The following is a 27,138-nucleotide window of genomic DNA, read 5'->3' on the forward strand; positions in this document are numbered from 1 at the left end:
CAAAAGTCATGATAATTAAAATAAATGAACAATGAAAATAATTACCAACCCCAGCTATCAACCCACTGAATTTTAGCTGCTGTCAATGTAACACAATTCTAATACAATGAGATAACTTGGAATCTCCTTTAGAGTCATTTAACTGAAAATAGCTTTACATAGAAATATGCATCTTCAGGAATGTAAAACATTTCTTCTGCAAATGCCATGGGGTGTTTCCAGTTCTATCTCTGCATAGATGGAAATCACGAGAACCCTCATTTTGACAAATGCATCCCTAAGAAAGGCACTACTTCTTATATAGATACAAATAGGTAATACTCAGAAAGGTTCTGGCATCAAAATAGTGAGTGAAAGTATTTTGAAAATAATGGATGGGGGTGGCAGAGGCAGATGTACAGCTACCACTAATTCTTCATCTAAAAGACAAAATAAACAAAATCCCAGACTTTCATGTAACTTTTCTGAAGCTCGAAATGTAGCAAGCTCATGAGACAAGAAAGATTCCTATTCCTGCACTCCTCTGTTTAGGATAAATGGTAGCACAGAGCCTACCAGGTGGATGACCTCCATTGCTTGAGTCCTGTCAATGTTGTCAGGCCTACTGGTGTTCACATAGCAAAGAATATTCCAGGCAAGGCCACTATGAATTGCTCTACACCTCTAAGCCGCAGCCAATCATTTCCTGCTGTAAATCTCATCAATCTCGTCTAACCTTGCATGGCCAGTATCAATGAGCACCCATCAAAATCTCTCAAAAGTTGCAGAGGGCAGGAAGGAAAAATTGTGGGATACCACTGTCAGCTGGAGGACAGAAGGAAGCTTAAAAAAAAAAAAGAAAAAAAAAAACCTCTGCTTTTTCTTAATCCCCAAATTTCTATAACAGCCAGTCACATAGAGACGAAGAGATAATCATCTGGTAAGCCGTGTTTAAAAATCAAAGGGAGGAGACCAATGTTGCTTCTACCGCTGCACGTGATTATACACTTCTCTCCCCTGCACTCAGGGAAATCAGCTCCCTCTTTTAACAACAGCCAGCTGGTTTTCCAGAGGTGCCTAGTTAGGATTTACTGAGCACACACCCACCACTTTGAGTTACATGCTGCACACAAAACTTGCCAGTGCATTCAGCGTGGGGGAGGGGGGGAGGGGGGCTGAAAGAAGGGGTGCTGGCTCGAGGCCTGCCAGTCCTAAAAATGCAGCCCGCATCAACCCATTGTGGTCAAACTGGCGTCTCTGTACAGACCCAGAGCTCCAAGCCAAAAACTGTTAAGTCTCATAGGATTCAGAGATGGCTTTGCCTTAAAGGAGGTATTTTTCTAAAATGACGCTCTTCTGTGACTGGATTTACTTTACAAACATCGTGTAAGCACAACACATGCTATGAAAGCTTTTATTCTCTAATCCTGATCTATAGAGAGTAGGGCAAGAGTTAAATGAGGAGGGCCCATGTCTTAAGTTTCTGACTCTCATGACTTCAAGAGATTGGTTTCTGTTAACCATAAAATAAAATTTAGCATTCCTCAAATTGTTTCCACATAACTTATGAATCCTTTCACAGAGAAAAGAAGTCTAAAAGCCTTCAAACTATTACTCCAGACTAAACAAAATTATCTCATTTTGATATTCAGAAAAACGGAAGGCATGGCAGTTACACGATGAGCTGATGAAGTTCCTCTCTTCGGAGCAAAGGCAGCTTGCCGTGAGCAATGTGTTGCTTCGCCGGGACAGCGACACCAAAATGGGACTTCTGTCCCACATCTCTCAACACAAGATTTAGGGAAGAAGAAAAGAGCTTCTGTCTATTTTGGGGGGGTGGGGAGGAAGGGAGGTAGACTTGCATGCAGTTAGGAAATCACCCCATCTTCGAAAGTAACTAGTGTCTATTAATCAGAACCTTTCTAAAGTAATTTCTCTTTGTAGCCTTTGGAAATCGTCTGGACTGTTGGTGCAAGATGTTAAATTAGAAGGTGAGACACCAGCACCAACAAGGCACCACCAAGTAGAAAGGGTCTGGGGGTACCCTACTACAGAAACATAAGGGAGCAAGTCTGCTCCCTTTGCCCACCTGCCTCTGGGCCTCAGCCAAGTTGAAAGGCAGAGTGCCCTCTTCCAATGGAGCAATTCGTTCAATGTCTGCCAAGGTCATACGTCTGGAGGGGAACAAAAAAACAAGCACAAGCGACAACAAAATACAAGTTCATTAAAATCCGTGTTATGGAATTTTAAAACGTTCCCTTGTTTGTTTCCCATATTTTGGAGTCCTCTTTAATTTGGCTTCTTTTTCTCCCAGTTTGCTGCCCTCCCACCCCCAACTCCTAACCTCCTTTTATTAAGCTAATTAGAAAAAAAGAAAAAAAAAGGCCAACTTACCCCCGTGGCTCATATAAATCTGCTAACTGAAACAAGATGTCAACTTCCATGGGTGTAACCTGACCAAATTTCTGAGCTGCCAGAACAAACTCCTCTGTATGGAAAAAGAGTTAAAAGGGAAAGATTCAACAAGGAATAGCCACTAAATGCAGCATTAACTCAAGGCACTGGAATGAGTGAACATCACAAAACTTTACTATCACAGAATTCAAGTAAATCCAAATAGGGTAAGAATTTTTGCAATTCTTTCATTCATCTGGAAGGACTGTGCAGAACAGTTTCTCTAATATTGACCTTAAACACTTTGTGTCTCATCTGAAGGCTTTGAAAAAATGACACACTATGTTATTGAAATCACAAGTCCGAGAAAACAAGGAAGCAGGTATGAAGCTTCACATGCATCTGTCCTGGGAGGTTCTATTAATGATGCTGTGGGATTCTTAAGGGACTTCTCAGTTAAAAGAAAAAAAAAAATCCTATTAACGTGCTGATATCTTGTTCTGAGGTTGTCACCAGTATAAGTTTATGGAATTCCTCACGTATTTTTGAAGGCCACTTTAGAGGCTGCAAATTTAGCTCAGGTTTTAGCATGATTTGAAAACATTTAAGAAATTTTGCATGGTTCCCTCATTCAAAGACTGTCTTCAGTTTATTTAAAACCTGCTGAAGACTGTTTTACTTTTGTTTGTCTGATCAAAGGATGGAGAACACACATGTACCATATGGTTAATATGTGTCAATGGGATAGAAAAATCTATAACATAAACTCTCCGTTGCCTTCTTCACCCTAATAATAATACACCAAGATACTTGCAGGCAAAAATTCAGACTTATTCTCACTTACCCTTAGTCACCTCTACATCTTTCCTGTTGCCAGCCAGAGTGCTGTAGATCTTTCTAATGAGTTCCATGTTGTTAAGGAGTGAATTAAATCCATTAAAATAGGAGAAACTAACTTGATGGGACGTAGCACCTCCAGCAGCCTCAAATAAGTGGAAAATAAGAGATGGGAGAAGAACAATAAACAAAAGATTTATAGAATGAAGAAGATTCTGAAGTACATATATCAAATGCTAGTTTTGGAAGTAATCAAGAATGCATGCCTGAGAAGAAATGGCCATAAGTATTTTCCTTTCACATTAAAAAAAAAAAAAATAAAAAAGCTATAAGTGAATTTTAAAAGTAACTGCAACTAATCATGACCAGAGCTTATACTCTCCACACATAAGTCCTGGAACACTAAATAAATACATGTGTAGGATTATAACAACAGGACCAGTAGTAATTTACAGAGTTCAAATTTCAATTGGAAATGTTTTATAAGTTTGTTTATTTCACCTAATGAGCAATTCTGAGAGGCTCAGACATGCACAACTACACCATACACATACACATGTGTGTGTGCTTATACATGTAAAACTATATTATTCCAACACAAACACAGTATGAAAAGTGGTCAAGCCAACATTAATATCATGATCTGTCATGTTACTTATAACTAGCAATAAATAATCATTTAAGTACAGACTTTACATTGGTGGGATTTCTAGCAAACAAGCGTATTATGATAAAATTATGAGATGTCACGTGCTTTGAAAGGAGTTAAAATTGGTCAGCATTCTGATAATCGGAATTTGTAAGAAACTGTATTTTTTTCACAAGGGGGGGCAAGGGAAACAGATAGCATGTCCGTTATGAATGGAACTTCAGTTTGGGGTTTCAAATTCTATCCTTCCCTAACAAGGCAAAATATTTTTATTAGGAAAGCACTTATTTATAAAGTAACAACCACATAAATCTTCACTTAGTAATCATTTAAAATAGCTGATATAAGAGTTTAAAATGGAATAGCGAAGGGTAGAGGAAGGCAAGAAAGGGAGTTAGATTAACACAGTGCCAGAGTGGAAAAGGCCTTGTCAGAATTCCATGCCTCCAAAAAGAGGCACCAGGGGAAAAAAAAGTGAAAAGCTATCCTGAGTTCCTGCCTATGGTAAGCATTGTGGGAAACCCAGAGCATGGTGAAAAAACCCCAAAAGTCTCCCCGGGACTACCAAACCACAGTGTAAGGGTTTCCAAAACCGTGTGATTGTCAGAATGATCTGGGAAGCTTTCGAGATTAGATTCTAGGACCTTAGCACCTGTAGATGATAAAACCATAGGCCTGGAAGAAAACTTAGTTATCTGTACTTTTAACAAGCATCCCTGGGGCGCCTGGGTGGCTCAGTCGATTAAGCGTCCGACTTCAGCTCAGATCAGATCTCGCAGTTCATGAGTTCAAGCCCCACGTCAGGCTCTGTACTGACAGTTCAGAGCCTGAAGCCTGCTTCTAATTCTGTGTCTCCCTCTCTCTCTGCCTCTCCCCACTCATGCTCTGTCTCTCTCTCAAAAGTAAATAAATGTTAAAAAAATTTTTAAGAAAAAGAAAGGCATCCCTGGTGATTCTTATGCTTTGTGACCAAGGCTTGAGAACCTCCAGCAGAGAATGTTATAGGATACCTTCCAGGTCCATGAGGTAGGGAAAGGGGCTGGGCACCCACTGGCATGGAAGGTACAACACAGGAACAGGGCTCACCCATCCTATGTGTCACTGTTGCCTCAAAACACACATGGTGAATGAATGAGTGAATCTAAAGTTTAGAGATTCTGCTCTGTTGACCAAAGAAATACATCTGCATGCACTATTTAAAAAAAAAAATTTTTGCCTTGGAGAATAGACAAAAGTGAAGATTAGCATTTGACATATGATCTATGACAATATGACATACTGACATACTTTGAGATATAAAGCAAAATTAACATGAAATCATAAAGTTGTTTTTACCTTTTTTTAAAAACCCAGTTCACACGTTTCTTTGAGATATTCCATATTATCCAGGTAACAAATCAACCTACCCACTAAAACTAGCCAAAACATACCCTGTCGGGAAGTCTGATAATATATGAGATCACATTAAGAAAACGTTAGTTTGAATTGAAAAACTCTACATAATTTTTAAGAATTGTTTTTATAATCCCTTATTTACCGAGCTTTTGCCAGGTAAAAGTTACAACTTAGGTCAAGTTACAACTTAGGTCAAGTTACAACTTACAGCTACTAGACATTCTTCTACAAAAGGCGTCAAGACATGGGGGCGGATGGTAACCATGATGTCTCGGAAGTCAATGGCTGTAACTTTTCCAGTCCTGGCATTGTCCCTTTGCACAAAGGCTTGCTTTGCATGCTCCAATTGTATTTCCTACAAAAAATGAAAGTGGAATAATTTATGTTTCTCAATTACTACAAAAGACTGCTCAATTTCAAATCAGGGTGAAGAAATATAGATCATATCTTGACTTAACAAAACTCACCTGTTGTGAAATAACACCTTCAAGCTATCATCTTCCTCCAAAGAGAGAACTTTGCTCAGACCAATGAGCATGTCTTCAGAAAATGCATTCTACCTAAAATCTCCTACCCAGAGAAACCAAATCACTTCCATGCTCTGCTAGAGTCCAAGGACACAAAGAAAACAAAAATTGGAATGAAGTTTGGTAGGCCCAAAGACATGGCCAAACCCAACTTAGATGATACAGGAGATCCAATTTGAAACATCTAGAAGACATTAACCTCTCTCCAAAGGAGATAGAAAAATTCTTATTAGTAACCTGGTACACAAACATGTGATGTAATACCAAACTAAAAAGGGCGGTTCTCCTCTGAAATACGGTATTCTGCTACTATATAGTTTCTCAACCTTGACACTACTAGTACTTGGGGCAGGTTAAGCCTCTGTTATGGGGAGCTGCCCTGTGCATCCCTCTCCTCTCTCCTTCCTCTAGATGATGGTAGCCCCTTCACGCCCAAGAGCATGACAGTCAAAAATGTCTCTGGCTGGGGCGCCTAGGTGGCTCAGTTGCTTATGCATCTGAGTCCTGATCTCAGCTCAGGTCTTGGGCCTGACACTGGGCATGAAGCTTACTAAAAAAAAAGTCTCCGGAGACGGCCACAGGTCCCAAATAAGGACCCCTGCTCCAGGATTAGGAACTGAATGGTATGTGGGTCAGAGGTGGCAAAACTGCCACTATTATTGTAAGTCCTATGATCTAAAGACAGGAAGCTTGATTTAGATGTCCAGTGCTATTCACAGGAAGTAAGTGTACATATAAAATAAACAGCCTCCCATCAAAACGCATCACGTGCCATGTAGAAGAGGCATCCCTTCCACAACGTTTTGTTATCTTCCTCACGACACTGCCTGTTTCCCAAATGCGCCCTTGGAGTGAGATCTTATCTCCAGGCGCCTGGGTAGCTCAGTCGTTGCAGCCTCAGACTCTTGATTTTGGCTCAGGTCATGATCTCACATTTCGTGGGTTCAAGCCCTGCATCGAGCTCCGTGATCCAAGTGAAGAGCTTGCTTGGGGTTTTCTCTCTCCCTCTCTCTGCCCCTCTCCACCCACCTTTCTCTCGAAGAAAGAAAGAAAGAAAGAAAGAAAGAAAGAAAGAAAGAAAGAAAGAAAGAGAGGAAGGAAGAAAAAGAAAGAAAGAAAGAAAGAAAGAAAGAAAGAGAAAGAAAATAAAGAGTAAGATATAATCTCTATAGAATTAAAAAGCACTGCTGATGTGGTTTTCAAGGACTTCAAATTATTTAAACAAAAAGAAGTTTAATTGGCTGACAGAGAATTACTATTCTCTATTTTTTTAAACTTTGGCTAGATAATGACTTAGAGTAGTATAAAAACAAATTGTCCTTATGACGTAGTGCAAACTAAAGCGCAGCAGAAGTGATAAAAGCCTGATGGTGCTTAAAAGTCCCCTATCTCCCTTCTCTTTCCCTTGAAAGGTGGGAGATGAAGGAAGCTTGATAAAATATTGATAATAATTGAAGCTGCACAATGGGGACATGGTGGGTCACAGTATAATATACTTTTCTACTTATGTATAGTTTGAAAATGTCTACAATAAAAAATTTTAAAAGACAATACAATAGTCAGAATCAGAGTTTTTATCCTGCTCAAAAGCCTCTTAGTCACAGCATCTGCCAGTTCTGATCCGAGCCTGTCCCTGCCCAAAGTCTCTTATGGGACCCTTACCTCCCTGGTACCACTTCCACTTAAATGGGAGGCATCTGTCAGCGCTCTGTCCTCAAGTCTCCTTACTCTACTCCCCTAGGTCTCAAGGATTTCTCAGAAGGCTTGACTCTCAGATCCCAATCTCCCACCACTATCTGCGGGAACAGAATCCATAACGGCTCAGAGTATACCTCCACGTGGACATCTTGTAAAGACCATGAAATCACACATCACTAAACTCAAGACCCTGAAAGGAGCTACTCTCAGCCTAGTCTCCAGCACCCATGCTCAGCCCTTCCAGCGCTTCCACACACTCCTACCTCTGTCCACACTCCTCCCTCCTCCCGGTGTAGACTGCAGCCTCTTTCTCTAGTTCCTGAAATCCTACCACATCCTCCAGGCTTAGCTCAAACGCCACCACCTAGGTAAATATAAGTAGGTCTCTTAACTGAAAACAACTGATCTGATCATGTGGCTCCCTGCTTTAACCTCAATTATAAGACTTGTCTTATTTCCTCTTATTTGAATCAGTTGTTTAGATTCCTGTGTTTCCCCCACCTTGCTAGGGAAAAGAGATTGTGTCCTGTTCATCCCTCTCCTGGTGGAAGCAGAATACTTTAGACATACTAGGCACTCAATAAACCACAGCCATAATCTTCAATGATAGGTAGTCCATAAAACCAATTGAATGAAGAAATCACACTCCACTGAACAAAAAGGGGTTCTCTGTACAAGTGCCTCCAATTTAAGAGGAAGAAACCAACTGTTAAACACCCTGTAGTGAAAAATGACCACAGTATGTATTCAATTGGAAGTAAATGAACAGTCTCCTTTGAATTGCCAGACCCACTGCTAAAGCTATTGTAAGGCAAGATTACTCTCAATAACGGCAGAAGGTATGTTCAGTTATTTATCATTTCCCCTAGTTTATAACTCAACTAGTCTTAGGGATCCTCAGACCATGACACCAAAAATGGCATCCCTTTCCCTGACCACCCCATTTCTCAGAATTCCTGGCCACATCATTTCCTTAGAACTTAGACTAAGACCAACCTGCTCGAAATTTCGAAGTGGGGAACAGACATCACAGTGGGGGTGGATGCTCATGTGGCAGAACAGGGAGTGCATCTGTATGTAGTAAGGATGGTGTCACTACCCATTTCCGTGCCTACACTTTGGGATTATGCATTTACTAGCAGGGATCCCTCGATCACAGAACATGAACACACTCTGAACTCCAATGAACAACTTTAGAATACACTTCCAACAGCTCTGAAAGACTGAGGACATCATAAATTCCACGAAAAGCAAGAAGCTAACTGTACACAGTTCTCTAAATAGTAGGATATAGTGAAAACATTTAGCTAAGTGTTTCTTCAAACTAAAAGCAGCCTACAGAAGATGTGGGTTGTCTTGTGAAGGCCATCTGTTTATGTTGTGACTATTTCTTCTCCCGGGTGAAGAAATGAAGCTATGACCTCAGCCAATATAACAACCATGCTAATAGCATTTAGTGAACATATATTATGCACCACAGCCACTCTGGAAAACAGTGTGGAGGTTCCTCAAAAAATTAAAAATAGACCTACCTTATGACCCAGCAATAGCACTGCTAGGAATTTACCCAGGGGATAGAGGAGTGCTGATGCATAGGAGCACTTGTACCCCAATGTTTATAGCAGCACTCCCAACAATAGCCAAATTATGGAAAGAGCCTAAATGTCCATCAACTGATGAATAGATAAAGAAATTGTGGTTTATATACACAATGGAATACTATGTGGCAATGAGAAAGAATGAAATATGGCCTTTTGTAGCAATGTAGATGGAAGTGGAGAGTGTTATGCTAAGTGAAATAAGCCATACAGAGAAAGACAGATACCATATGTGTTCACTCATATGTGGATCCTGAGAAACTTAACAGAAACCCATGGGGGAGGGGTAGGAAAAAAAAAAAAAAAGAGGTTAGAGTGGGAGAGAGCCAAAGCATAAGAGACTTTTAAAAACTGAGAACAAACTGAGGGTCGATGGGGGGTGGGTGATGGGTATTGAGGAGGGCACCTTTGGGGATGAGCACTGGGTGTTGTATGGAAACCAATCTGACAACAAATTTCATATATTGAAAAAAAAATATTATGCACCAGATGCTGTTCTAAAGCATTTGACAGTAATAAACTCACTGCTCATAGCAACCCTAGGAGATGGGCAGTATTAATGAACTTCATCGTGGCAGTTGAGGAAACTGAGGTCTTACCGGAAGCAGTGAAGGTGGAATGCAAACCCAAGCAGTTGTGCACGCTGACAATGCTCCCGACACCCCAATATACCACCTGGGGAGCCTGAATAATGCTGCTGTCAGGAATCTAACTACAAAATACATCTGACAGGAATCTTAATAACTACGAAAAGACAAAAATTTAGTTTGCTTTTAAATTATTCTTGATGCTCTAGATTTTTCATTGCCAGCTTTCATGAGAAAACAATAACATCTCTGAGACTTTTTCATTAAGGAAAAAGTCTTCTGTGTGCGCAGAGTGCTAGGATTGTTTTCCCAACAGCAGAGACCGTGGAGAAGGGGAACCAAATCTAAAGGCCTTCTTCTCCTGGCCTTATTCACCTACTCACAGCCGCAAGAGACTGTGGAAGAGAAAGACAAATAAGGAGGCCTGTGGGAGCCAACAGAAAGAAACTCTGTAAATACTTAACACGAGAATGAATGACTTTTGAAATAAATATTCAGGCTTACTATTGATGGCAGAGTGACTTAAAATCAAAGCTTTTCACTGACACCTCTAAAGCTATTTAAAGAAAACCTAACACATACATGTAGATCCAAGACCCTGATGGTTCCCAGATCTGAACCCAGGGGGATAAAAGTGAGACACAGAGTATTTGGTATGCACGGGGCAGGGCACATGTAAAATTGCGGTCATTTCCAAAATGAGCAGAGAAGTAGAGAACAATGAGAGAACCAAGAGTTACACTCAAATATTTAAAGGTTAAAGGACCATCAGGTAAAAGAAAGAAGTCAGACTGGCTCTCTGTATTTCTTTAAAAAAAAAAAAAATGAACAGAGAAAAAATACATAGGGATCAGATTTTAGCACAAAACACAAAAGTATTTAATCTGTCCAGCTGTTCAGCAATGAAATGGGCTACACTATAAAGTAGCACGTTTCCAGTCACTGGCAATATCTGTCCAACTACAGGCTGGGGAACATACGTCAAGGAATTTATTTTATTTATTTTAAGTGAAGGAGTTATGGAAGCAATATGTTACGATGACAAAAATCTGAAGTTCAGAGCAGGAATGAAAAGAGCTCAAATATCAATCATGACACTCCTAGGAGGATTAGGGGTGTATGTATCTTAGAGCCCCTGCAATATCTACACACAGGGTTGTAAAAACCACACATCATGCATGACGGCCACTTACTAAGTGGTACCTTTGATTTTTGTCAAGGTGAATGGTTTAAAATCCTCTACAGACCCTTTCAGTATAATTTCTTTGAGTCCTTCAAAAAATCCCCTAGTAAGGAACAGTGGTTCTGCTGAGTCATTCTGAACTGTCCATAAAAACAGAGAGATGAAGACCAGCTACAGTGGAGAATAGTGGTAATAGCTGAATGCCTAAGCACTTACTATTGGCCAGGGGCATGCCAAGAACTTAAAAAATGTACTTCATTTAAGCCTCACAATAATTCACTGAAGTGATACTATCTTCATTTCACAGAGAGGCCGCTGAAGCTCTGAGAGGTTAACTAACAAGTCCAAGGTCTCACAGCTAGGAAGCGGCAGGCCCGGGATCTATGCTGAGATACCTTCTGATTCCAAAAATGAGATTTCTAACCACTAGCTTATATGCTGCCTTGGGTAAAATCATAATGTAAGAGCACTGTAACAGATAACTGAAAAAGAGATTTTAAGAAAATCTGTTTTGGTGAGGATTTGTATATAAAAATGGAGCAAGATAGATCTCAAAGAATTCTCACCCTGGATGATGAGGGAGATAGAAAAATCAACCATAAAGGAAAACACCTAAGGAAAAAGACGAGGTGGTTGACCACAATGAGAAACTTGAAGCAGATGAGTTTAAGTTATACACAGAAGTTGAGCTACAGGGGCTCCTGGGTGGCTCAGTGGTTAAGCGTCTCAACTTCTGCTCAGGTCATGATCTCCCGGTTCGTGGGTTCGAGCCCATGTCGGGCTCTGTGCTGACAGCTCAACTCCTGGAGCCTGCTTCGGATTCTGTGTCCCCCTCTCTCTCTGCCCCTCCCCTGTTGTACTGTCTCTCTCTCTCTCTCTCTCTCTCTCTCTCTCAAAAATAAAAAATAAAAAAGTTGAGCTATAAACAAAAGAAAGCTAGAGATACAGACAGAAATGTAAATTTGGGAAATGTAGATAGGAGGATTTCAGGGGGAAGAAAGCCAAAAGTTAACATTTACTAAGTGTTATTAAGAGTGTGTTTTGCTCCAGGGACTACTGTGTTTCCTGTTTCATCTCTCTGAATCCTCCCAACAGCCTTGCAAGGTGGGCCCTACCATCATCTCCATTTTGTGGATGGGAAAATGAGGAAAAGAGCAGCTGAGAGTCAGAGGATGCTGAGAATGAAACTGGAGTGGCACCTGCACGATCTGGCTGTGGACCCACAATCTTAACCTGTTAACCTACACGGACTGCATGTTCCCTTTAGGGGAAAGCCTCCCAAAAACCAGAAGAAAGAAATAACAGTTGCAGAAAACAGATGAGGTCATCCCACAGTACATATGACACAAATATGACACAGAGCAGACAGATGACAAAAAATGGAACTGATATCTAAAGAAGGGAGTACAGACAACAAACCAGAGGGTCTGTGACCTTGTGGGAAAGCCAGAGAGCTGGGAAGACAGCACAGCCCATGGGTGCCAGGCACAGGGTGCCCGCGAAGTGCTGCTGATGGGGATGGCGGGGACCAAGGAGAAAGGGCCGTCCTTCACCTGAGGCCGGAAGGTCGCCGAGCAAGGAGCAGCACAGCTATCTCGAATGCAGTTCTGCTCAAGCATGTGAAAGGAGGCCCAATTTCTCTTTCTTATTTGCCAGGGAACGGTTTTCTGTTCCCGCTATTCTGGTGCGTGATGATTAACAGAATAGGCTTTTACTGCCGCAGTTTCCACCTACTTCAACACACCCATTCAGATTGCTGGAGGGAAAGAAAAAAATCAAACTCTTCAAAATTGCTAGCTGTACAGAAATAAACATATAGAGGGGGTTACACCACTTCAGGTCTAACATTCATGCTTCTAATAGTTCCAGGCCTGTCATTTCCTTAATAATCTCCAATTTTCAGGTGGGTATATTTTGAATGCAAAAATTCTCTCCACCTCTATTCAGACATGCAAGTTTCGTGCTTCAGCCTGAGGATAATTTATCAGAACAAAAACAAAACAAAACAACAACAAAAAACAGACCAACAGACCTTCAAAACAAGCAAGCAGATCCAGATGATTTATATTACAAAGCCAAGAACACCAAAACAAGAAAAAAGACCCCTGGCTAGTTTGCATGTTTTATGTTTTGTACAGTTTTGAAATTTAAGAAAAAAAATATCTAAAACTTTAATAAAAAGCAGGGTGTTATCAATAAGGACATGATGCAAAAGAATTCTTGTTTAGGAGTGGGGGGGGGGGGGGTAGAAGAATTCCAGAGAAAATGCAGGTAATTCTTTATGAAAACAAGAAACAAAATGAATAAAGGTTTGCTTTAAAAATATGGTATCACAGTTAATCCTACTTCAAATAAATTCTGTATTACATTGAGTATCAGAACTTGTAAACTGTCCAACATATATGCGTGCACTTCACTTTCATAATCCTACGCGAATTTGGAGGGGAAAGTCTAGTTAAAATAAAGATCCACATATTAAACAGAGTTAAAAAGAGACCTTGCAAAAGAACAGGTAGAGAGATGAGCAGTTCCCACACTGTGAATAGTTCCAAATTCTGTGCCCCCCCATATCCCACCCATGCAGTCGGACTTGCAGAGTTCAGGGTGAAATCTGACCCCCAATTCACTGGGTGGGGCTTTTAATTAAAACAGTCTTTGGAAGTGGTGTTGCCTGTGGCACCACATGCGCAGCAACACCTCCGCAGAAACCAAGTACAGACGTTTTCATCTCGATTTCCTTGCTCTTCTGATTTAATGTTAAACTTCACAGTGGGTAGCAGCTGGGGAGATGCTGTACAGAGTGCTCATTTTTACCAGGATGCTACTGTAAAAGCCTGCACACCAGGCTGCTCAACAAAACAGCAAGCTGGCGAACACCATGGGCACAACAGCACAATGAATTCTGATTTCCTTTGCCCGGAGAGGGGCAAGTGCGACGTGAATGAAATGTGCCCTGCATCTAATTCTCCGACTGACTGGGATGTTACCACATCTCTGGTCACCCATCACCAAACCGGCAATGGCTTCCAACTGAATGCAAAATAGAATCTAATCTCCTGGAAGAGCTGAGGGCAAACAACATTAGCTACTTTTACTCATTATTTCATTTTGAAATATCAAGTTGATGCTGTATTTAGGAAACAGTACCGAAGCTGTACTACAGACCCCATCTGGTCCAACTTAAAGATCAACATAAAAAGCACTCACATGTTAAAAATGCAGATATAATCATGGTCTCTACTAAAGATCCATGGTCTAGAGATTTTAACTAATACAGATGGCAAAGTGAGGGACAAAAGGGAGGTACAAATCACTTGGCTTTCTCAGTCCTAAACAATGACTTTGTTATTGTCCACTAACCTGCTTAAACAATTGTGGCTTTAGTGAGTTCCACTACTAGTGATTGTTTTTTGTTCACAGTCGAAGTGTTCTATCGATTCCAAAACTTGAGAATTTGATGTTGCCATGGTTGAAGGTTATGTCTCCTTTTGTTTGGTGGTGATGGGGAACACTTTGTTTTTTGTGTTCAAAGTGTTGCCTTCTACCAGGATGCCACAGCAAATAGAGCAGCAAACCATAAGTGATGGTGACTGTAAGGCCTAGACGACAGCTAATTAGTGAATCTCTGACCCCTGGAGGGACATGGGACAACCACCAGCACCTGGGAACAGCGGACTCGCAGAGCTCTACTCTCTAGGGCTCAAGATCTGAATAACCAAAATGTCCATTTTATACAGAAAAGACTAGGCTGGATCTGTAGGCCATGCTGACTCACAGGCTAAAATAATGGTCAATTTCACTTAACAAAAAGAACAAAAGTTGTTCGGTTGCATTTTTAGCATGAATATGCTTTAGCATCCAACGGGACTGCCATGAAACTCGAGATGTGACAAGAGCCCTTACCAGTGTGTGTGTCCAGTCTAGGGCATGAGACACAGTGCTGATTCCCAGGTGCTACTCCCAGCTCTATCAACTAGCATTCACCTCCCCGCATTCCATCATCCCCTTCTGACAATAGGGGGACCTGAATAAAGAGTTATGGTAAAGCACCCACACCTTTGTGTTCAGGGCTCTCCACTGGGTCAGGCAACCTAACTCTTAAGCTCTGTTTGAGGAAAAGACATTTATAGCCCCATCCCCTCCCAAGATAGCAATCCTGTTTTCTTGGGAAACTAAAGCAACCCAAACTTCAAAACCTGGCCTCTTCACCAATTCAGAGCATTGCTGATTTCTTGAGAATTCCTTCTCCTAGAGCAAGAGGAAGAAGGCCTTTGGAAACAGAAGAAATTTCCTGGCTCCATAAAACGGGGAACAGAATTTCTTAGAAATGCCTAAGTCTGTGGGCCCATAGGTGGGCCTCCTAGTGTATTATCTTAATTCCAAGGAATTAAGGAGAAGAGCTGGAGACAATCCAGCCACACACAAGTGAACAGTGATTATAAGCAATGCACTGGTCTGCAGCCCCTCGTGAAGACTGCTTCCTCCATGCTCCGCATTTCGGTAAACCATCACCATCCTTCCACTTGCCCAAGCCTAAAACTCACCTAAAAAAAGGTGTGAACTGTGAGTTTTATATTATCCTGAACTGTCTCCATGCTACTAAATCACCAAGCCTGATCAGGCCTATCCCTCAACTTCTCTTAAATCCACTGGCTTTGATTCACCACCATTACCATCCAACCCAGGCCACTGTTGTTTCTCTCTTGGATTAGAAAGTGACCTACAGGTCCTCCTGTCCTCAGTGAGATCCCTCTCCATTGGATTTTCCACACAACAGCCAGGGTGATCTTTCTGAAACATAAATCTGATCATATTTACCTGTCTAAGCTTCCTATGGATACTGGGATGAAAATGTGAAGACCTGATTCTGTATGCTTTTAAATAGTAAGGATTTTATAGTCCAGACCAGTTTCTCAATGTATGGCCCTTGCACAATTCAGGATGCTTATCTGAAAGGTTGTTAGGCCCTATCCAGACCTACTGAATCAGACCCTTGATGGGCAGAAAGACCAAGGACTCTACTTTTTAAAATAATCACCTCGGGGGGCACCTGGGTGGCTCAGTCGGGTAAGCATCCGACTCTTGTTTCGGCTCAGGTCATGTTCTCATGGTTGTGAGATGGAGTCCTACACCGGGCTCTGCACTGATGGTGAGTAGCCTGCTTGGGATTCTCTCTCCCCAGCTCTGTCTGCCCCTCTCAGCTCACTCACATGTGCTCTCTCTCTCTCTCTCTCTAAATAAATAAATAAATAAATAAATACATACATAAACTTAAAAATAAAATAATCACTTTGGAAAAATTTTACACAGAATTTGAAAAACATTGCTAGACATTTAGGAAAATTAAAATCAACTTCAGTTTCACCTATCTCACCTTGAACAAGTCCAGAAAATTACTCCAAGCCTCTGTTTGCTCATCTTTCATACAGAAACAATAGGAAATGCTTAACATTTAAGATGACTGTAAAGATGAATACAAGTAAAAGCACTTTCTAAGCCAGAAAATGCTATGAAAGAGTCAGTTAAGAACAACAGATTTCTAGTTGAGACATATATTACATTTGATAGCAATCTTAGACTTTTCTATTCTGAGTCTGGAGCAGCTAGACTCTCCTACGTGTACATTATTTTAAAATTATTATCATTATATGTGAAATATATGACTATAAAACATCATCAAGGGACACCTGGGTGGCTCAGTTGGTTGGGCGACCGACTTTGGCTCAGGTCATGATCTTGCAGTTTGTGAGTTCAAGCCCTGTGTCGGGCTCTGTGCTGACAACTCAGAGCCTGGAGCCTGCTTCCGATTCTGTCTTTCCCCCTCTCTCTATTCCTCCCCTGCTCACGCTCTGTGTCTCCCTGTCTCTCAATAATAAATAAATGTTAGAGAAAACAAAATTTTTTTTTTAATTTTTTTTTCAACGTTTATTTATTTTTGGGACAGAGAGAGACAGAGCATGAACGGGGGAGGGGCAGAGAGAGAGGGAGACACAGAATCGGAAACAGGCTCCAGGCTCTGAGCCATCAGCCCAGAGCCCGATGCGGGGCTCGAACTCACGGGAAAATTTTTTAAATCATCAAATAGTCACTGGAAATGACAGTAACACACATCCCTACTAAGGGTCTTTTTGTAATCATATCTGAAGGGGTAGGCGTCAGGAATGCTCAGTGTCCAGCAAGGCATGGCTGTACTCCCCCATTCAGAAGCACAGTCCCTTCTAAGAACAGAAACTAACTCTTCATAGCCCAGGCCCTGGAGACAATGTAATAAAATGGCAACGGCACAGTACTTTTGAATCCCTCACATGTGTATGATCTTATGGAAGAAACTTAGCTCTAGAATAGTTTCTGTGTACTCTTTTGGGGTACTCCTTTGGGAACCCAATGAAAGCCAGGAGCATTTTCCCCAGAAAATTACCTGTAAATGCAAACTTTTACCTAGAGTCCGTTTATTCTTTTGCATATAATAGGGGATAATGATAATTACCTCTCAGAGTTTTGGGATGCTATTATCAGAAATAGAATATTTAAAAGCACTTTGTAAATTATAAAGATTGTTACTACTATTACTTCTATTTTCCAGAGTGAATCTCAGTACCAACTGTACAGAAGAATTTGGCAGAAAAGTTGAAGAGGCCTTTCACTCTGTCCTCACATTTGCCTCCAATGGCCACCCAGTAAAAAACTGGAGATGGATTTGAATAGACATGTGTTCAAAGAAGATAACGAATGGCCAATAAGCACATAAAAACATGCTCAATATCATTAGTCATCAGGGAAATGCAAATCAAAATCATAAATGAGATACTGCAAAGAGACTCTAAAGTGAAAGGCCTTAGTTTCTCATCTGGAAAATGGGGCCAGGTATATCTGGCTCCTGAGTTTGTGCTTTGGACGGCTACCCTAACCACACCCTGAATGTCGGTTTCGGCTTTCTAGCTGAAAATCCTTCCCAAGGGTTTTTGCTGCAAGAGAGTGGCCTTGTAGGCCATGCACACCTGCCTGCAGTTGTTCCTTCTGAGCCCCTGGGACGGATAAGCACAGAGCAACCCCTAGACTTGTGCACTGCAAGTATCCAAGAAGTTGTTATCTCTGCACCTCTTTCTTGGCCCTTTCTGTGCACAAGGCCTCTCAACAAAGCTTGCATGTTCAGCAAACATTTGCTCAGTTGGGTGGTTTATCCCAACGAAGGAAGTAATAATCACAGCACGAGAAATACTTGCATAGGACAGAGAGTTAAAGTTAATACCACTTATGAACAGGAGTTCCATCAGGCATAAAAGAATATTCCTCCAAATCGTTTTCTGAAAAATTAAGCATATTAAAATCTATTTTTCAACTGGCAAACATAAAATTAGAACTAAGAATAGAGGGATGTGGAAACATTTATAATTTTTAAAAAATACACATACACATACCCACGTATAAAACTGTACTCACATTTACACATACACACCATCACTCACGCAGTTAAGGGTAGACGACAGACCGGGAGATGAACAGCAGCCGTAAATACAATAGTGTCAATAACGGGGTAAAAGGAGCGTGGTCCCCTCGTTTCTGAAATCCCTCTTAGCCAGGAACAAGACTCTAGGATAAAGAGGCTTTGAATCCCTGCTTCTTGCCAAAACACTATCATTTACATGTAAAGTAGAAGCAAGGCAAATTTTGCTCAAAAGTACCAAACTGATTCACCACTTCACTAATTTAAAACCAAAGCACAGAACACAGCATTCAGGTCATGCCCATGAGCAGCACCAGGTCGGTGAGCGCACAGCCTGCCCACATAGTATGCAGACGAACACGTGAACACAGGAAGTCCTCACAGCCACATGGTGGCTTATAACACACTCACACTTGCTTAGATACAGTAAAACATTTATTAAATGAAGAAAAGAGAAACCTGACCTTGCAGACAATGGCTCTGCTCACCAGTCACAAACAGGTGTACACACATAAAGCAGAGGAAACTCACGCACGTGAGACTTGAGTTGGCTGGAACCAACCCGAATTCCCGTCTAAGACCTTCTGTGGGATTGAACAGTGTTTTCTCTACATACCACTAAGCCTCCCTGAAACACAAACACTTCTCAGCTGTCCCTATGGCCGCTCCTCTTCCTCGTCAGGTGACAGGTAGCAGCATGCACGGTGGCAGCCCTTTCACGTCTTAAGCGGCCAAGCATCTGCTTTCACAGCCCTGGCGCCAGCCAGGGAGCTGGTGCCTATTTGTGAGCCCTGCCCTAGAGCAGAAAGGCGGGTGCATGCTTGACAAAGCAAGAGCCCAAAATATATAGGAGATTAAGCTCTCTCATATCTTTAAGAAGTTCCTGCCTAGAAAAAAGAGCCCAAAGGAAGCAAACAAAGCATTTGAAGTAGAGGTTTGAAGCTATAGCTGCATTCAGAAAAGAGTTCAAAGGAAGCAGATAAAACATCTGAGTGGGTGGGTTGGGTGGGGAGAAGGGGTGACCCTACAGTAGACATCAAAACTGGCTATTTCACTGACATTCACATAAAGTCTACCATGATGCATCCATTAATTCCTTTAAATGTGGACCTAGAGTGGAACACAAAGGCAAGGCCCTAACAGATAATTATCCACCATTACCATTTGAACCTAGTGTATGTTCAGCAAGCACTTGTATTCGGGCTACAAAGTCAAAATCATCCCATGCAGGACTGTGGGATGTTTTTCCATTTACCGTTGTAAAAAGGAGTCAAATGTAAGTGAATGCCATACAAGTTGTAGCTAGAAACAATCAGTAATCCTTGAGTCATCTAATCTTTGACTCTAGCTTCTCCATATCTTGAAGAAGGCCTAGAAGCCGCTGGAGTGGCTTACAGCCGACTCAATTCAGCATAATTGATACCTGCTTAAAAGGGAAACATGATCATCCTTACTATTGCTAACATCCCATTAAGGCTAAAAGTTAATTAGGCTGTGTTCCATAAAGTCAATTTGAGGCATTTGTCTCAATAGCATTATTGTAATTATTCCTCATCAAAATGAATACCACCTCCTACTGCGCGCCAATGTCTTGTGTAAACAACAGCAAAATCCAACAACTCACATTCCATGCTCCTCCTGAGTTATTTAAGTAGGTTTGTGTTTATATAGAACTGAAAATGGGGATTCGTAGACATTAACATTTAAAATAAAAATACAAAGGTATGCTTAAAATATCTTGTTTTAAGGCTGGGAAAATAAAAGCAAACAAAATAGAATGACAAATTTTATATATCATAACAATACCTTTAAAAGTCAAAAAGAGAAGTACCTATTAAAGTCCACCTATTACATATGCTGGTGCCTAGGTGTAGATACCACAAAATGCTAACTGCCTACACAATACAGCATATGGGACAGGTGTGTGTTCTTGTGCCCTCCATATCCACCCCACTCCATTTTCCAACCATTTCTCAGAAGGCTCTGGCAAAGTTGTGGGCACACAAAAGAAACAGGGGCATCAGGATACTTCCTGAGGACATTTCTAGTGAATAAAAGGTGATTTCCCTGGTAAATCTTCCCTCAAGACCCAGAATTTAAACACAGAAAAGTAATGGCCTTACATATATCTTTTAAAATTATATTTAATAAAACAGAAATAAAATTTAATTGTTAGAGAAATAAAACAAATGCATGAAGTCCGAAAGAAAGAGTGGTTTCTCATATAGCCTACAGACCACACAGATTTGACCTCTAGTGACTAAATGTTAATATTAGAATTAAAATAATTAACAAAGCATGCTTCAGGGAGAAAACTAGACTGTAACATATGTTGTTACTACTCTTCCATTGGCATCATCAGTGGCTCAATGATGTGAACATAATGGGGGTGGGGGTGATAAGAGGAAGGTGTGAAGAACTAGGCCAAGGAAGGTTCACTCCAGAAATGTAAACAACTCCCAGAGTTCAACCCTGGATGAGGACAAAAGTGAACAGTGATTCTCAAACTTGGTATCTCAAACATGAAAAGCACCTGTGAAGCTTTCAATACCCCGATGCCCAGGTTCTCCCCGCCCACCTCCCCAATCAAATCTAACCTCTAGAGGTGGGGAACCTAAATAACAATAGTTTTTAAAGCTTGCCAGGCAATTTCAATATGGAGTCAGGTTGCAGACCCCATGCTTCATCTATAAAAGGCCTCAAGAGAAATAATTCTGCAGTTAGATGCTGATGGTGACATGTTCATTTCTCAAGGAAAAACAAAATATTGGTAAATAGCAGTGGAACCAATCATAAGCCAAAAATTCAAGTTCCAATTCTGCCCCCTCCTGATTTATGTAGCTTTTCAGCAAATCACTTGATTTCCTGGGGCCTCAGTGAATATTCCTTTTCAATGTGAAAGGGTTCTACCCAGTCTATACGAACCCATCTAATCCTATTGGTTCTACACACTAATAAGCAAATACTTCCAAAAGAATGGTCTGGGCAGGTTAGCAGTTTTCAGGTAAACCAGGACCCCAGTTTTACTTATTTACTCTCTAAGAGCTACACTCACCAGTAAAAACTGAGTGAATTCTGCATATGTCAGGTGTCTTTTTCTTTCTCTTCCAAAATGTAGTTGCACAAATTCCGAATCCCAGTTAAATGGAATATGTTGATGAATTGTGGTCTGTCCAAAAACTTGCTTAACGTCCTCTGAAAAGAGAAAAGAAAGATTGATTAAAACAAATGAGGTTTATCCTTGTACAATCCGTTATTAAAAGGGCATTGCTCCTTTCTTCTTGTAAAAAGTAACTCAACTTTAAAACCACACAGGTTAGGGGCGCCTGGGTGGCGCAGTCGGTTAAGCGTCCGACTTCAGCCAGGTCACGATCTCGCGGTCCGGGAGTTCGAGCCCCGCGTCAGGCTCTGGGCTGATGGCTCAGAGCCTGGAGCCTGCTTCCGATTCTGTGTCTCCCTCTCTCTCTGCCCCTCCCCCGTTCATGCTCTGTCTCTCTCTGTCTCAAAAATAAACGTTAAAAAAATTTTTTTTTTTAAATAAAAATAAAAAAAATAAAACCACACAGGTTATAAAACCATGGCAAAAATAAAAGTTGGAATCTTCATGCAGTCAAGAAATCAAAATTAACAATCCTACCCATAAAGAGAAAAAAAAAAAAAGACACACACACACACACACACACACACACACACACACACACACACACACGCTTAAAAGGCAGCAGGAAACCAAACCCAAGTAATAAGCTAAATCTAACATCATCATATCACATGTTTTGTTTCAACAAATATGATTTTCTAGACACACTGGATATAATTCAATCTTTAGTGGCAGGAAACATATACATAAACACATATAGCACTATACAAGTCTTAAACACAGTCATTTATCAAGTTATTAAAAAGTTCTTGAGGGTTTAATAACATCGGTTCTCCCAATCCATGAGCATGGGGTACCTTTCCATTTGTTTGCACTGTCTTCAATTTCTTTCATCAGTGTTTTCTTATTTTCAGAGTACAGGTCTTTAACCTCCTTGGTTAAGTTTATTCCTAGGTATTTTATTCTTTTTGGTATAATTGTAAATGGGATTATTTTAATTTCTCTTTCTGCTACTTCTTTACTAATACACAGAAATGCATCAGATTTCTGTATATTGACTTTGTATCCTGTGATTTACTGAATTCATTTATCAGTTCTAAGAGTTTTCTGGCAGAGTCTTTATGGTTTTCTACATATAGTATCATTTGGTAGTATTTGCTGAGGACTTCTGCATCTATGTTCATCAGAGATACTCGCCTGTGGTTTTCTTGTTTTGTAGTGGCTTTGTCTGGTTTTGGTATCAGCACAATGCTAGCCTCGTAGAATGAATTTGGAAACTTTCCTTCCTCTTTTATTTTTGGAATAGTCTGAGAAGAATAGGTAATAACTCTTCTTTAAATGTTTGGCATTATTCACCTGTAAAGCCATCCAGTCTCAGACCTTTGTTTGCTGGGAGCTTTTTGATTATTGATTCAATTTCATTACTAGTAATTGGTCTGTCCAAATTTTCTATTTCCTTCCAGTGCAGTTTGGAAGGACATTGTTAAAATGTCTACACTACCCAAAGCAATCTACAGATTGAATGCAATCCCTATTAAAGTAGCAACAGCATGTTTCACAGAACTAGAACAAATAATCCTAAAATTTGTATGGAACCACAGAAGTCCCCAAATAGCCAAACCAATCTTGAAAAAGGAGAACAAAGCTGGAGGTATCACAGTCCAGATTTCAGGATATATTACAAAGTTGTAGTAATCAAACCAGTACAGTATTGGCACAAAAAAGAGACATATAAATCAATGGAACAGAACAGAAAACCCAGAACTAAACCCACACTTTTAGAGTCAGTTAATCTACAACAAAGGAGGCAACAAGATTACACAATGGGGAAAAGAGAGTCTCTTCAACAAATGGTGTTGGGAAATCTGGACAGATACATGCAAAAAAATAAAACTAGACTACCTGCTTACACCACAGACAAAAATAAAATAAAAATGGATTAAAGACCTAAATGTGTCTCACATTTATAAAACCATAAAACTCCTAGAAGAAAGCGTAGGCAGTAAAATATCTGTGACATAGGCCATAGCAACATTTATCTAGATATATACCCTCAGGCAAGGGAAACAAAAGAAAAAATAAACTAGTGGGACTACATCAAAATATCAAGCTTTTGTGCAGTGAAGGGAAAATCATCAACAAAACAACACGGCAACCTACTGAATGGAAGAAGATATTTGCAAATAATATATCTTGAGTTAATATTGAAAATATATAAAGAAGTTTTACAACTTGACACCAAAAAAACAATCTGATTAAGAAATGGTCAGAGGAGGGGCGCCTGGGTGGTTCAGTCGGTTGAGCCGACTCTTGATTCTGGCTCAGGTTGTGATCTCAGTCATGAGATCCATCCATTGCCTCATCAGGTTCTGCACTGGGCCTGCAGCCTGCTTAAGATTCTCCCTCTCTCCTTTTCTCCCTCTGCTCCTCCCCTACACTCTCACTCTAAAAAAATAAAAAAAGAAATGGGCAAAGGACCCAAATAGACATTTTTCCAAAGAAGACATACAGATGGCCAACAGACACATGAAAAGATGCACAATATCACTAATCATTAGGGAAAGGTAAATGCAAATCAAAACCACAATGAGCTATTTGAACACCTGTCAGAATGACTAAAATCAAAAAGATAAGAAATAAGTGCTGGCAAGGATGTGGTAAGACAGAAACCCTCACGCACTGTTGGTAGGAATGCAAATTGGTATAGCCACTGTGGAAAACAGTACAGAAGTTCCTCAAAAATTAAAAATGGAAACACTGTATGATTAGGTAATTCTATTACTGGGTATTTATCCAAAGAACACAAAAACATTAATTTGAAAAGATATATGCACCCCTATGTTTACTGCAGCATTATTTACAATAGCAAAGATATGGAACCCAAGTGTCCATCCATAGATGAATGAAGAAGATATAGTATGTATGTATGTATGTGTGTAAATAATGGAATATTACTCGGCCATAAAAATGAATGAAATCTTGTCATGTGCAATAATAAGGATAGACTTAGAGGGTATAATGCGACATAAGTCAGACAGGGAAAGACAAGTATCATATGATTTCACTCATATGTGGAATTTAAGAAACAAATGAGCAACATCCAAAAGATTAAAAAAGTAGACTCTTAAACACAAAGAACAAATTGGTGATTGCCAGAGGGAAGGTGTATGAGAGGATGAGTGAAATAAAGTGGATTAAGAGATACAAACTTCCAGTTATGAAATAAGTAAGTCATAGAGATGAAAAGTACAGCATAGGAAATACAGTCAATAAGATGGTAACAGTGCTGTGTGGTGACAGATGATGACTACATTTATCATGGTAGGGGCGCCTGGGTGACTCAGTCGGTTAAGCATCCAACTTCAGCTCAGGTCATGATCTCACAGTTGGTAAGTTCAAGTCCCACGTTGGGCTCTGTGCTGATAACTCAGAGCCTGGAGCCTGCTTCGGATTCTGTGTCTCCTTCTCCCTCTCTCTCCTTGTCCTTGGCTTGTGCTGTGTCTCTCTCTCTCTCAAAAAATAAATAAACTTAAAAAAAAATTTAAATATCATGGTGAGCACCAAGTAACATATAGAATGGTGGAATCATTATGTGCTCCATTACCAGCTCCCAGATGTTCTGGCTATGGTAAGAACGCCAGTCCCCAGCTAGCAAGCTATCAACCTGGAAGTAGCACCAGCTTATGAGCACTGCACCAGCCATGTGGGAAGTGGAAAGGTGGTTGAAGACACGGTGCCGTATCCAAGTCTAATCCACAAGACATAACTAAACAGCAGATCCCAAAACTATTCCACTTTAAGTGCTAACCTGCTACTTGTGGTAAGGAAACAGAAGCTGAAGGAGGGAGGCACTGACACAAGAGAACGAGGCTTCTTGGAGAAGACAGAACGTGAACTGGGTCCTGAAGGCTGGCAAGGATTTACTGAGATGAATCTGTGAGGGAGTTTTTCAGTGGAGGGCAAATAGCATGAAGAAGGGTTCATTTCCTCTGAAGTGAATTAAGGCTCCAATCAGAGCGCTCTGGACCAAAGCCACCTGGGGTCATTGAGACATGACAGATCCTGCTCCGGGTAGTTGCAGACACTAGCCTCACTCACCAGCATAAATGTGGATGCCACATTTATGGTGAAGGAAAGGTTGCTGTGGGAAGAAGAGCTGATCCTGGGACACTGCAGAGAAAAAGACCCAGGGGTTTCTGTTTGTTCATTGTTTTTTGTTTATTTTTTTACCATTTAGTATAATTTCTACAAAAGTTTCCTCACTTACCTACCAGAGGTTTACGTACTCTGCTATCGTGAGACTGCCAAGTCGTTCTAGCTGGACAAACCAGATGACTGTTTGAGGGGAAAGGAGGATTCTTACTAAAGAGGAAAACGACCAATATTTCTACTCATTTTCACCACTAATCAACTCTTTTAAAGAATTAAAACATTAAATTTTACCACCCTGAAAACTCACACATTTTCTCCAAAAACACTGAATGGGTTCCTAAGTCCGAGAGCCCTTCCTCCTGCTCTGATAAGTCATTCTGGGGCACCTGCTTTCTGAAATGCTTGGGCTCCACATTTTCCTGTAGCTTCATGAACAGAAACCTCTATGAGACCAATAGTGACAATAGGGTCCTGGAATTTCCCCCCTTCACTTTGGAAGACACCTCAGGTTAATATTCTTTTTTCCTTTCAGGAAGCACAAATAGCTTTCTCATTTAACATTTTATTGTTTTAAGATTTCTCCATGCCTCGTAAGGCAATGATCAGTAAGAGTACTCCTCCTATTTTATAGCTGGAAAATCAGAAACTAATAACCAAAGTGATTTTCAAATTCTGCTCTGTCTTCTGGCTCCCATGGGAAATTTGTGAGCTTTATGATGAAAGACTCCAGGAATCAACCTGAAGGCCATCCTACCTACACCTTTACCATCCCGGGGCCTTTCCAAACCTAACTTGTATTCCTAGATGGGAAAGTGGAAACCCTAAATATCCTAGGCTTTTTGGTTACTTATTGGACTCAGTGAACTGCATATGTAACTAGAACTCGTAACTTACCAGTTGACGGCTTTCAAATAACCATCACATGGCAGATTTATCACTAACTTAAAAGGAATGAGTTAACTAACTTAAAAGGAAGACTAGAAGATCCCTCCTAGTCTAAAACACAAGGCTTAAAATCTTACCCCCAGGTTGAGGTCAGACAGGCAAAGAAGCAAAACTGAATTAGCACTGAAATCGCAATGAAGCATCAGATTATATGTTTTGGGTATTTAAAGTCATACTTTTCTTAGCTCAGGCACTACTCCTCCTGAAAGTAAAAACAAATTAGAATGCTTATCTCTTAAAGTATAATCATTGTTATTTCAGTCTGTGCCAAACAAACTATGTTTGGAAGGCATACAGTTCCCATAATATCACCAAATAACGGCAATATTATTGAAAGCAAGACCTCACCAAATAAGCACAAGGATCCGTTGATTTTATTTGTGGGACTCTGCTTTCCCCACAAATGTTTCCGGCCTAAAAGTCTACTGTAGTTTTTTAAAGATTATGAAAAGACAATTAGAAACTGGCAACTGTTTCTTCCTAAATATAACTTCAAAAAGTCAACTAATTTCTCCTAAGATAATAAATTTCCCAGGCTATAGAGTATGGTTATAGTAGAAAAAGTTGTGATTTTTAGAGCTGGGTCATAGACAATATGATGTTGTGTATAGAATGTCCTAAGGAATCTACTAAAAAACTATTAGAACGAT

At 40.5% G+C, this 27,138-nt stretch overlaps 1 protein-coding gene across 5 annotated transcripts in view; it reads right to left on the reverse strand.

The window, feature by feature from the left end:
• SLC25A13 (solute carrier family 25 member 13) overlaps positions 1-27,138 on the reverse strand; it is a 185,461-nt gene that overhangs the window by 70,748 nt on the left and 87,575 nt on the right. For all 5 annotated transcript variants that reach the window (XM_043588929.1, XM_043588930.1, XM_043588932.1 and 2 more), the window contains 5 exons: positions 21,347-21,486; positions 5,463-5,609; positions 3,218-3,356; positions 2,374-2,467; positions 2,069-2,153 (listed from right to left, as the gene is read on the reverse strand). In XM_043588929.1, coding sequence (XP_043444864.1) covers positions 2,069-2,153; positions 2,374-2,467; positions 3,218-3,356; positions 5,463-5,609; positions 21,347-21,486 — 605 coding nt within the window. The remainder of the gene's footprint in view (positions 1-2,068; positions 2,154-2,373; positions 2,468-3,217; positions 3,357-5,462; positions 5,610-21,346; positions 21,487-27,138) is intronic.

This window comes from Prionailurus bengalensis, chromosome A2 (assembly GCF_016509475.1).
Source record: "Prionailurus bengalensis isolate Pbe53 chromosome A2, Fcat_Pben_1.1_paternal_pri, whole genome shotgun sequence".
Taxonomy (NCBI): Eukaryota; Metazoa; Chordata; class Mammalia; order Carnivora; family Felidae; genus Prionailurus; species Prionailurus bengalensis.